We start from the raw sequence: 12,139 nt of genomic DNA, 5'->3' as shown, positions 1-12,139 counted from the left end.
CTCCAGGCAAGCAAGAAGCATGATCAGAATTCCTGGGGACACATTGCGGGCAAAAGTAGGGATCAGAGCAGGGCTCATGGGAGGTGTGGCCTGGAGGCAAGGGGTGTGGCCTTGGAAGGAGGCGTGGCTAGGGAGACCTCAGATGATGGTGCCAGGTTGGTTCGTACGGGAAGAGTTGTTGCATGAGGTATTGGGGTCTTGAGCGTATATGAACCAGAGTTTATTTAGCATTATGTTATTTCTCCTCAACCCTCCTTTTCTTGGCTAATAGCAAGAGCTTGAGCCTTGCTTGCAAGAGTTTCTAAGGATGTGCCAAGTGCCTTTCTCCTCCCACTGTGCCACCACAACTTCCCTAGACAAAACCACACATGCCCACGGCTAGATTGGAAGGGCATCCAGGCCACGTCCCTATCAGGAGTACATCTCCTTGGAACTGGCATCTGTGTGATGCTCCTTATGCCAGGTGAAAAGGGTAAGAAACTCCTCTGTACTGTTCCTCTCTTCTCCCTGCTTCCTTAATGGTTAGGATCCAGTTTGTTGCCGGAAGCAGTGACAGTGTTGTCTTCTAAACCAGCAGAGACCAGAAGGCACCCATGCAAAGGACGCTTGCTCCTATGCCAGCCTGAAAGACTTCTTCTGCTACTTATCAAACTGCACAAAAATGTGCGCCAGCCTCACTACTGAACCTGTCAACGGAGGAGTGAGCAAGCTCACTGAGTGACACAGAACTCCTCATTACAAGCCCAGTTTATGCAGGCTTATTCTTGATCCTCCCTTCATCCAAATGAGCATCACCAGAGTCCCAGTTCTTCCCACAGATCACATAGCTCAGTTAGTTACAGCATGGTGCTGATGATGCCAACATCACAGGTTCGATCCCTGTCCAGAACAGCAGCATATTCCGGTGCTCCAGGGGACTAGATGATTTTCGGGGCTCCCTTCTATGATTCTATGAGTTCAAGGATGCTTTTCAGCCTGGCAAAACCACTTGCCCAGGGGTGGGGGGGAGCAGGGCTGGTGAGGGGTGTGGCCTGTGGAGAAGGGGTGTGGCTGGGAAAGGGGGTGTGGCTTATTGAGAAGGGTGTGGCTGGGAAAGGGGGTGTGACCTGTGGAGAGTCCCAAGGGCCCGACAGAAAGGTCTGTCTGGAGGTTCTCATCTGATCCCTAAGTCTGAGATTCGCCACTGTGTCCTATGGTTTGAATGCACATATGACCTGAAGCACAGTAATAGCAGGGGCATGGAGGATCTATGGCCCTGTCAACGACTCCCAACACCCACCAGTCCCAGCCAGCATGGTTGATGCTCAAGGATGATGGGAGTTGTAGTACTGACAGCATCTGGAGGGCCACTGGTTCTCCACTGCTGGGTTATTGGGTGGAGGAGAGTCAAGTCCCAACAGCCTCACATGGGACAGGTGAGAGAGGTTGCATTTCTGAGCATGTCTAACTCTGGGTGGGGCTGCTGGGCGGCGGGGAGGAAAGTTGCCATGTCAATGGCATGGTCAGTTGAGGTTCCTGTCTGGAGATCCCAAAGGGCTTTGTAATTTCCTTGGTGTCTTTCTCTGTTCATGCTCAGCATGTGTTGATGTCTTTACAAATTTATGCAGTAAATGTGGAATCCAAATGCTATCTCTGTGTTGCATTCTTTCCTCTCCAACCGAAAGCACCTTGGCTATGTTCGGCGCATGTTAACTGTCGGGGAGTGGCTGGGTGAGGAAGAGATGTGGGCGCTGCTTGCCCTGGAGTTCCTCAGGGGTGACATAGAAGATGACCTAGACCCTGGATCATGGTGGTGGGACACTGCGAGGCAGTCTGGGAGAAGGGGTGAGCTAGGAAGCAAGTGCACTGCCTTGCCCCTGTGACTGAGAGGGCTGGTGCAGATGTGGATTTGAAACACACACACACACACACCTCCTTTCCCCATTTTTAATTTGAAACGGACAGTTTTAAACACTCCCCAGAGGCTCAGAGAGCAACAACATTTAGAAACAGATAATAAAAAACTTCAATATAGTTCAGTTATTTATAAATATGATTGTTTGTTTGTTTAAAAAGGAGGCACTGACTCCATACATTCAAAACGACATTTAATTAAATTTTGGCTGCCTTGGGTGTCAAGATCCCAGCAGTTCAACCAGCTTTCCAGTGGTAAAATCTGACGTTCAAATTTGCTCATGTGTGACAGAGCCAGCTCCAGGTTTGATGGAGCCCCCAGCAAAAGGGGGTGAAGTCCCTCCCTCATGATATCGCCTCCCCACTGTCCCTATGGGCTTGCGTCATGACAACAGCTGAGAAGCTACCCGCCATTTAAATTCCCCCATGATGCAGTGCTCTGGAGGGATGCTACATTGGGTGCCCAGGGCATTGTTGGAAAATACAAAATGGCGGCGAGCTCCCTAACCACTGCTGCCATTAGTCTGCAGCCAAGGGAATAGGCAGATGAGAGAGACAAAAAATAGCTTCGGCAAGCCCTCATGAGTTACCTGGACCCCAGCAGCTGCTTGAGGGTGCTAGACCACCAATGCTGGAAAGGAAAAGGGGCAAATACTACATTGTCATTTATTCACATTTACAGTCTTCTCTTCTTCTAAGGAGTTCAGGGTAATGTACATGGGCCTCTCCCCTCTTTTTAATCCTCACAGCAGCCCTGTGAGGTAGGCCAGGCTGATTGACCAGTTCAAGGTCCATCATCTTCCCAGCACAGAGTGCGCAACTACCAATATTTCTCTGATAAAAATAGGGATGTCCTATCCCATAACAACAACAAACAGCAACAACAACTTTATTGTTCATACCCCACCCATCTGACTGAGTTGCCCCAGCCACTCTGGGCAGCTTCCAACATATATAAAAACATAATAAAACATTAAACATTTTAAAACACCCCTTATACATGGCTGCCTTCAGATGTCTTCTAAAGATTGTATAGTTACTTATCTCTTTTGGTTGGGGGGGGGGGTCACATAACTCCATAACCTCCAACATTTCTCCAGTGAAAATAGGGGCATCCTAAGGAAAAGTGGAACATTCTGGGATCAATCAGAAACTGGGACTTCTGTAAATCCCTGGGGAAAAGGGACTTGGGGGGGTTTGAGAGTGATAGGGTGTGGAACCCAGGTTTCCCTCTCTGGGCTCAACGGTTGGGGGAACCACGTGACAAGCAAGCTTTGTGCTTTTTGCCATGGCAGCACACATTTGGGTCCCTGGTGGCCTCTCTTGTTAGAGGGGAAGGGTGCAGGACCCAGAGTTGAAGACTTAGAAGGCCTTGTCATAGCTTGCTGGCTTGTTCTCTAAACAACACAACCACAGCTGGCTAGTTGAAAGTTGCTGGAAACCACAGGAGAAGAGATGGCTCTTGTGCTCAGATCATGTTCACCAGTCCCCCAATTTGGGCATTTGGTTGGCCACTATGAGAACAGGAAGCTGGACCAGGTGGCCTGATCCGGCAGGTTCTCCTTAGGTTCTGGACTGGATAAGAAATGCCCAGAGGTTCCTAGGAGATCTTCTTCTGTTCGGGAAGCAGGAAAAAGGGGAAATCATCTCTCAGGGCTTAAAGATTCCCCACCCACCCAAGGGAGACTGTGCCACAGATGCTTTGGTGCAAGCCATGATTTATGGGGCCATTTAGTGCTGCTGTGCCATCAGCTTTTGGCAAGGCTTCCCTGGGGAGCTGGGCTTTGTGGCTTTTGCTGCACTCAGAAACGTGGTTCGTGAAGCTATTATCTCTCTGCACTCCCAGCAAGCCAGGAGCCTGGTCGGACAGCCTTCCCCACTCCCCACTGACCCAAATATCACTCCAGCAGCAAGGAGGGGCTGTGTGAGCCATGTGCCACATTGCAAATATAATGTCCTGCCTGATGGCTCCCCTAGTGCAAGCAAACACCTGCTTCCGGTGGCCTGTCCTAAGCCTGCCCTCAGCTCCCTGGGGGGAAACCTATTTCTGGTCCTTTCACTAGACTGCCCCTGTGTGAGTCACATCTGCCTGCATTTACAGTAAAAACAGGCGTAATGTTTTCAGAGCGGTGGGAGGGCCGCCATCGCTGCCCTCAAAACACAGAGACGTTTCTCTCCAGCCTTGGAGAAGGTGGGGGACAAAAAAAACAGTTGAATAGGCAGGTTTTCAGTGAGATTTGGGTTGAATCAAGCTATCAGGGGGCTGGAGCTCATCCTCTTTGAGTGCAGAAGGTCCCAGATTCAATCCCTAGCATCTCTAGGTAGGGGTGGGAGAAATCCCCTGTCTGAAACCCTGGAGAGCTGCTGCCAGCCTGTGTTGACAATACTGAGCCAGATGGACCAATGGCCTGATTCCGTATGGGACAACTTCCGAAGTTGCTAAACTAGCAGAAAAGGGAAAAAAAAGAAATGGAGGGGAGTAACAAAAAAATGAGAGGGTTGTATCCAAGATACCACTAAGGGCAGATTCATACTGTAATGTTTAATGGTTTGAAAGTGCTGTATTTCCCAGCGCCCTTCACAAACTTCAGTTCCCAGGATTCTGCAAGGGAAGTCACACGCTTTCCATCAGTAGTGGATGCACTTTAAATGCATGATGTGGAATCTGCCCTGAGTTCGTCACTTAGCTTGTTCTGGTAATGAAACATTTTGCTTCGTGGGCCCGTTGCTGCGCAAGAGACAGATGAAGGTGTTTGCTGCACAAAAGATTGTGCGGTCTGTTGCCCAGAGAGTTTGGGCTAGTGCAACTGCTGTGTTGAATTGCTGTGCAACTTTAAAAACTTGGGCTCGTGGGCAGAAACACCGGACAGAGCCCAGAGAGGAAAAGAAGATCTCTTCTAAAACAGTGCAAAGAAATCTCTGTGTCTCAAGGTGTTCCCTGGCCTCCCAGAACCAGCTGCCACCACAGGAAATAGGGTTAGTTAACTGCATTTTGTAATCTGCGCACCGCTCTCTTTGTGGGGGGACAGGTAGTGCTGTTTTCATTTCCCATATATTCCAAGCAGTGGCAGCCAGTGCCCCTTGGCATTGGAGGTCCAACAGTAGGTGGCGCCAGAGCCAATGACAGGCAAAGCAGTTTAATTATAACTTTGTCCACATCCTCCTCCCTGTTAAGTCTTGCAAGGGATAACCGGTGGCAGCCAACACCTTTCCCTGGACTGGGTGTAAGTAAGAAGCCAGGGAGGTAGGAGGCTTGCCAAGGGCAGACTGAGTCTGGCAGGGCTGTGCCCCATTCACTCCAAAGGACCGCCCATCCCTTTCTGAATCTCAGATTCTCCAACAGAGTGCTTAAGTTATTTAAGGCTGAATCCTTTATCTAACAAGACATCACGGCGTTTGAAAGACTGTGTTTGGCTGTACACCAACTAGCTTGTTCTGAATCCACCGGATCAAAGGAGTTCTTGCTGTTTTCAAACTGACAGTCCTGGGCTGTTTGCTTGCTGCAACCGTGTGATCAAATGCAAAGGGGCACTCAATGCTAAACTAACATATGTTATACAGGCGCTGGGGAATCACAGGCTGAACGTTCACAGTTTCCACAAAAGCTTTAACAGGGTGAGGAAGAGGCACACCTGCAGCAGGAGAAACTTTCTTGCACTGCAAGAGTTTGGCAAAGAAACCAGGAGATGTGATCAGGAGGACCCCACCATTGTTGTATTACACACACACTGCTCCTAGCACCGTGGCAAATTGCTGGGGCATGGCCCCAATCCACAGTGGGGCAGAGTTGCACACCAACAAGGGGGGCACACACTGGGGACAAGGAACCTGCCTCCTGTGCTACGAAAGAAACTGCCAATTCTGAGCCGGGAATAGATTCTGCGATCTCAGTTATACAAAATGGCCACAATATCCCCTATTCCCACAGAACATATTCTCCGATGTGCTTTTCTAAAATTAATTTTCTACAATTTATTGCAAATCAGCTACGTGCCCACCAAAAGTGAGATGCAGCGAGACACCTCCTTGACTTCTACGGTTTTGGTGGCCATTGTCTGTGGGCTTTCAAGCCTAACCCTAAGGGATAGAAACTTGTTCTTTTAAAATAAGGATTGGGGAATGTTACTGGAGTCCCAACTCCCATCGTCCCTCACTATGGGTCATGCCAACTAGAACCGGGAGTCGAACAACCTATAAGGGCCACAGATTCCTCACCCCTTTTATAAACACCCAACAGCTGAATTTTTCCAGGATGCTGTGCCCACAATCTGTGCTTCTACAGATTTGTAACATGCACCCCCCCCCCACAAAACCACGGGACTAAGTGTGCCCCATTTGTAAGGAGAAAGTGATCCAAGAGAGGACACTTCAGGAATTACTTGTACATCTGGCACAGATTCACGCAAGTGCCCTCAAGATGCTGTTGAACTACAACTTCTACTGTCACAGACCATTGGCAATGCTGGCTGGAGCTGATGGGAGTTGGAGTCCAACATCTGAAGGGCACCATGTTGGATATAGAGCGTAGACTGGGTGCAGCTAGGAGGAGATCAAAGACATTTGTCCATCCTCTGTCTGTCTGTCTGTCTGTCTGTCTGTCTGTCTGTCTAACCCCCTCTCTCTCCACAACCAACCCAACTCTGCCTCCCAAGCCCCAACTCTGCATCCAAAGCCATCCAACTTGCAAGGCAGGCAATGGATCCCCTTACTTATGTAAACACACCATTACAATACGGAACAAACATGGGGTGCGTGTGTCCCACCTAAGGGTGGTGGGGCACCAGGTCAGTTGCTGCCTTTGCTTCCTCTTCATGGCGCTCAAAGTCATCGTGGGCCTTCTGCAGATCCTGAATGACTTCTAAGAGTTGGGCAGTGGCTGCCATCCTCCGAGCACTTGCATCTGGGGGTGGGGCCAGAGAAGTGGAGGAGAAAGCGAGAGAAGATGCAGAAGATTATTTGCGGCCTTGGAGGTACATATGCTCCATCGGGTGTCCTCTCCCGTCACCTGTCAACAGAGGGCAGCCATTCCACCAGGCTGCCTTGGCAGGAGAGGTGGGAAACAGGTCTTGTTTCATCAGCTCCACCAGGCGCCTCCTGCCCCTGAATTGCACCAGCTGGTCATTGTAAGGTAAAGGTAAAGGTACCCCTGCCTGTACAGGCCAGTCTTGCCAGACTCTAGGGTTTTGCGCTCATCTCACTCTATAGGCCGGGAGCCAGCGCTGTCCGCAGACACTTCCGGGTCACGTGGCCAGCGTTTACCTTCCCGCTGGTAAGCGATCCCTATTTATCTACTTGCACCCGAGGGTGCTTTCGAACTGCTAGGTTGGCAGGCGCTGGGACCGAACGACGGGAGCGCACCCCGCCGCGGGGATTCGAACCGCCGACCATGCGATCGGCAAGTCCTAGGCACTGAGGTTTTAACCACAGCGCCACCCGCGTCCCATCTGCTGGTCATTGTAGGAACAGCTATTTAGAAATCAGTGTCTGAGGTTTTTTAATATACCGTACTTTCCTCTTCCTTCCCTGTCCCTTTTTCCTTGTGTGCCGTGTTGTGGTTGTGGTTGTGAGCCTGCATGGGCAGGGTTGTTCTGACTGCACATAAGCCACTCTGAGGAACAGGGTACCTATGCTCTAAACAAATGAATGAATAATCTTCCAGAGTCCTGATGGATCCGGACACTAACAGGTCATTGCCACAGTAGCCAACCCGGGGCCTTGTTTTGTGAAGATGTAAAAGTAGCATTTACTTACATAATCTAGTTCTTGAAGCAGCCATTTCAGTAGCAAAAATGAAGGCAGGTTCATAACTATTATCTAAGTCACAAAAGTTAAGCTCAAAAATGGTGTCTGAGCTGCAGAGCTCAGACATGCCTATAAGGTCAGCTTGGATGAAAGCACAATGAAGAAAGAGAAGACTGCCTGGGCAGGAAGGAAGTATGTAGTGTCACAGCTTCCTGCTAAGGCAGATAAAGGAAGTGATCTCACAGAGTTCTCTCTAGCATATTTTACAGAAAAGCTCTGTGAGCCTCAGCCCCTTCATGTGCCTATTTGGCAAAACATGAATTGTTGGTTTCACTGCAATGATGTCCCACAAATCCCACACACGGAGTGTGCTGCGAACCGCAAGGGATGAGAGGGCTCCTGTGCTTGGGGTTTTGGTGGCCACTGTGAGAACAGGAAGCTGGACTAGATGAGCCCCTGGCTGATCCAGCAGGCCCTGCTTATGTCTTTATGGTGGGGCAGAGCCCCATTCACCTTTGTGGACCAGTCTCCCTTGGCAATAGTCAATCCTCTGGCACAATATGTGTTATGTACTGAGTTGAATAGGATCCAAAACGAAGCAGTCTGATTGGTCCTAGAACAATAGGACCAATTCAGAATGCCGCAGTCTGATTGGTCCACAGCAGCCACCCAATCCAGAATTGGTCCACAGCAGCCACCCAATCCAGATTCAGAATGCCGCAGTCTGATTGGTCCACAGCAGCCACCCAATCCAGCTGCAGGTGGAAGTCAATCCATAACCTGATTGGCCTACAGGAGAATCCCAGAAATAGCCAATCACGTGGAGCCCATTGTGTAAATAATGTATATAAAGCAGACATTCTGGGGGAACTTCCATTCCTCCTCACCACTATGAGCTGAATAAAGAGCATGAAATCCACTCTCGACTCCGAGTATATTTCAATATGTCAATCTGAGACTGGCCAAATGGACAGAACCTGGACAGAGAACGGTGAAATGCAAGATTCAACTGAGGACGCTGTAGATTCAGATGCAGAAGATGCATCTAAGACACATCTAAGAGCCCACCGGGGATGGGAAGTGGCCTATGTGGCTTCGGTTCTCAGCACAGGAGCTACATCCTGCTGGGCTCTCCTAGGAACTGTCAAGTCTTGTTGAACTTCAGAGAAGCCCCCATCCCATTGGCCCATCGTCAAGACTTTCATCTGGAGGCCACCACCTCGTCCCTCCTTACTACCTCAAGGACGCTTTGCTTTCCAGCCTCCTGAACATTGGTCAACCATCCAGGAGATGGAATTGTTCACACTTGATTAAGGACGCACAGAGCCCTCATTGTCATGCGATGGCAGAGCGGAAGAGACCTCATCATTCCCATGGACCTGGGAGACCCACTGGGGAGGGCCAAGGTCCTTAATTTCCAGCTTTCAGGAAACCGAGGGAATGCTAAGTTGAGAGTTTAGAATTTGTCAGTTGGACACACAACAGAGCGTAAACAACAGAGCCCCACACTACAGCACGGATTGGCCGAGCTGCTGTGATATCACTCGGCTTTCCCAAAGGGGAAGGGGAGAGAAGATCCGGCAACAAAAGGCTGGCAAACAGCAGCTTTTGTGAGGGGAGTGAAAGGTGAATTTGCTGGGAGTGCATCAGCGTGCCTCTTTTTGCTTGGTAGCACAATGGTCTTGAAACCATGAGGCAATTCTTTCCCATGAGGGAGGTGCTGCAAGCATAAAGATCTACAGAGAAAGGAGATCCTGAAGCAAACTGCAGTTTGTTGAGAGTGCTGAGAGTTGTTAGGAGACACCCCCCCCCCCAGAACTACAATTCCCAGAGTTCCTTGAGAAGAACGATTCCTTGTTAAACGACTCTGGGGATTGTAGTTCTGTGAGAGAAGTAAGGGGTCTCCTAACACTCTTCTTCTTGGGAAGAAGCCAAATGGAAGCCCTTGGAAAAACTCTCCCAGAACTACACAGTCAATCAGAGCATGTGCTACCTCAACAAGGATCATGTCAGTGCCTCGTTGCTAAGCAACACCTCCACTCACCGGCTTGGCTAGTTGACTAACACAGAGTTAACCCTTAAGTTGCACTTGGTATGATCTCCGCTGTTCTTAGTTAAGGATTCTAATGACTGTTAGTGGGCTGAGAAGGCAGTAAATTTAGGAGGCCTTTGTTTAAAGCATAGTGATGACCACTATGACCAATGACCACCAGACATCTTCTGTTGAGGACCACCGAGGCAAACCAGGACAGTTGGAGAGAGAGGCAGAGAGAAAGCTGGCTGCGGTAGTGAGACCTGCCAGCAACTCGCATCCTTATTACTCATTTCCTGCTGCTACTCAAAGCAGCTCACAGCTTTACATAACAGGCAGGATACAACAGGGAATAGGAAAAGGGAAATCAGCAGAATTTGGGTCCTGGAGCTGCTGACATAGGCTGCTCTGGGAGGGGAGCATCCAAATGGCAGTGGGTCCCAGGGATGCTGACAGAGGAGGTTTCACTGCTTCCTCTCTTCCATCTGAGGCAGCCAGGTGGACACCAATTGGATCAGACCCTCTACCCAAAGGAGCTGCCCACCTTTTTAGGCCTGTGGGAACCCGCAGAGCTGAAGGAGGAAGTGAGATAGAGTGTCCCTCTTCCAACTTCCTCCTTCAGCTCTATGGGCTTTTTCAGGGGGTGGGGGAGGAGGTAACTATGCTAACTAGTTTGTGACCAAGGGGGCAGGGAGTGGGGTGGGGCTCATAGGCATAAGGAGAAGACCAGAAGAGTGCCACTGTGCCCAAGGGCACCATGTTGGAAACAGCTGCTGGCTCGCTCACTCTTCCTCTTGATACGGAAGGGGGGGGCATGTCTTCTTCACCTTCTTCTTCGCTGCAATATATCAATTTATTTCCAATTGTCAATGTCAAAAGGGACTAAAATTTATAAAATTCATAGAAAATCAACATGCCAGTTTGCTCAATTTCTCTAGGACTCCATCACACCTCCCCTGTCCAGCATAATCCCTCAAGCAAGGTGTTAAGACCCTAATCCTGTCAAATCGCTCTGATCAGCCTTTCCTCCAGGCAATGTCAGGTGGCAGGCTATGCATATTTGAGACCATTGTTTTCTCATCCCCAGGAAGTGTTTATCTGTGCATATCTCCAGCTCTGCATATTCCCCCCTCCCTCCTCCATATGTTAATCTGTGTAACCCAACCTCCCTTTAATATACAGATAGGTAGCCGTGTTGGTCTGCCATGGTCAAAACAAAATAAAAAAATTCCTTCCAGTAGCACCTTAAAGACCAACTGAGTTAGTTCTAGGTATGAGCTTTCGTGTGCATGCACACTTATCTGAAGAAGTGTGCATGCACACGAAAGCTCATACCTAGAACTAACTCAGTTGGTCTTTAAGGTGCTACTGGAAGGAATTTTTTTATTTCCCTTTAATATATTCATGATGTAATCTGTGTAACCAAACCTCTCTTTAATGTATTCATGACGTGTTTTGCACTGTATTCTGGGACATGGAGGGAGTTTCAAAAACTCATGTCACCCCTTTCTCACTGTTCAATCTCGCCTTGAACCTGTTGCGCAATAAACTTGGATCTTCTGCTGCTTGCTCCTGTCTCCGGCTGAGCTCATTTTCCTCCGCAGGGACCCACGGACTTAGTCCGATGAGCTGGGTGGCAGAGCAGCCTCGCACCCAGATTTTAGCCGTAACACTCTAGAGGAACCTTCTAAAAGCAAGTTTTTTAAATCACTATGCTGAGCGCAACAGCAAAAACAGAGACATGAAATCTGATAAGGGTATCAAATTCCACTTCCCCACTTTTGCTCACACAAAAGCTGGCAACGTTTAGTGACAACACCCCTCCCCAAAATGTCACGGGAACTGTTTATTATTTTATTTTAAAGGATTTTAAGCAACGCTGTTTAACCAGAAAGGCCCTCAGGATGATGAGTCGCAAGTCAGCCCCAGTGCTGTGACCAAAAGGAAAAAGGAAGGAGGAGGGAGGAGGAAAAAGGCAAACTCGGGCTTAAAGTTCTTGTAATGACCATAGGAGATGAAACGAGCAAAATCCAGGCGCTATGGCGATGGGTGGAAGGTAGTTCCAGAATGAGCAACGTGAAAGCCTCACAGGCTGAGCCGCATCGCACACATCATCCAAGCATAATCACAATGCCAGGAAGTCTAACCCTGGATTCGGAGGCAGAATTACAGTTTTCTGACTCAACTTACATCTCTGACAACAGAAGAGGAATAGAGACCTACCTTTCTGGGCCCCGCTGCTTTGCTCCTGTGTGGCCCCCGTGCTTGAAAACTCCAGGTATTTCTCCCTAGGGAAAGGCAGGAATAATTTGATACAAGGCTGCAAGCTAATTGATCGGCGCAATCAAACTCCCAAGGGCTGCAACCCAATACACTACAGGCAGGGAAGCTTCTTCAGTCAGGGGACCGTATTCCATTCTGGGCAACTTTCTGAGGGCCACATGCCAGGGGTGGGTGGAGACAGAGGGGAAA

At 49.3% G+C, this 12,139-nt stretch overlaps 1 protein-coding gene across 2 annotated transcripts in view; it reads right to left on the bottom strand.

The window, feature by feature from the left end:
- Positions 1 to 2,070: 2,070 nt before the first annotated feature.
- RASAL1 (RAS protein activator like 1) overlaps positions 2,071 to 12,139 on the bottom strand; it is a 67,395-nt gene continuing 57,326 nt past the window's right edge. For both annotated transcript variants that reach the window (XM_081841807.1, XM_081841808.1), the window contains exons 20-21: positions 11,891 to 11,955; positions 2,071 to 6,793 (exon numbers count right to left, since the gene is read on the bottom strand). In XM_081841807.1, coding sequence (XP_081697933.1) covers positions 6,657 to 6,793; positions 11,891 to 11,955 — 202 coding nt within the window. In that variant the 3' untranslated portion in view covers positions 2,071 to 6,656. The remainder of the gene's footprint in view (positions 6,794 to 11,890; positions 11,956 to 12,139) is intronic.

The sequence above is a fragment of the Podarcis erhardii genome (assembly GCF_964252035.2).
Source record: "Podarcis erhardii genome assembly, chromosome: 15".
In the NCBI taxonomy this organism is placed as follows: Eukaryota; Metazoa; Chordata; class Lepidosauria; order Squamata; family Lacertidae; genus Podarcis; species Podarcis erhardii.
Note: the sequence above shows the minus strand (reverse complement) of the source record. Positions and strands in the feature narration are given on the sequence as shown.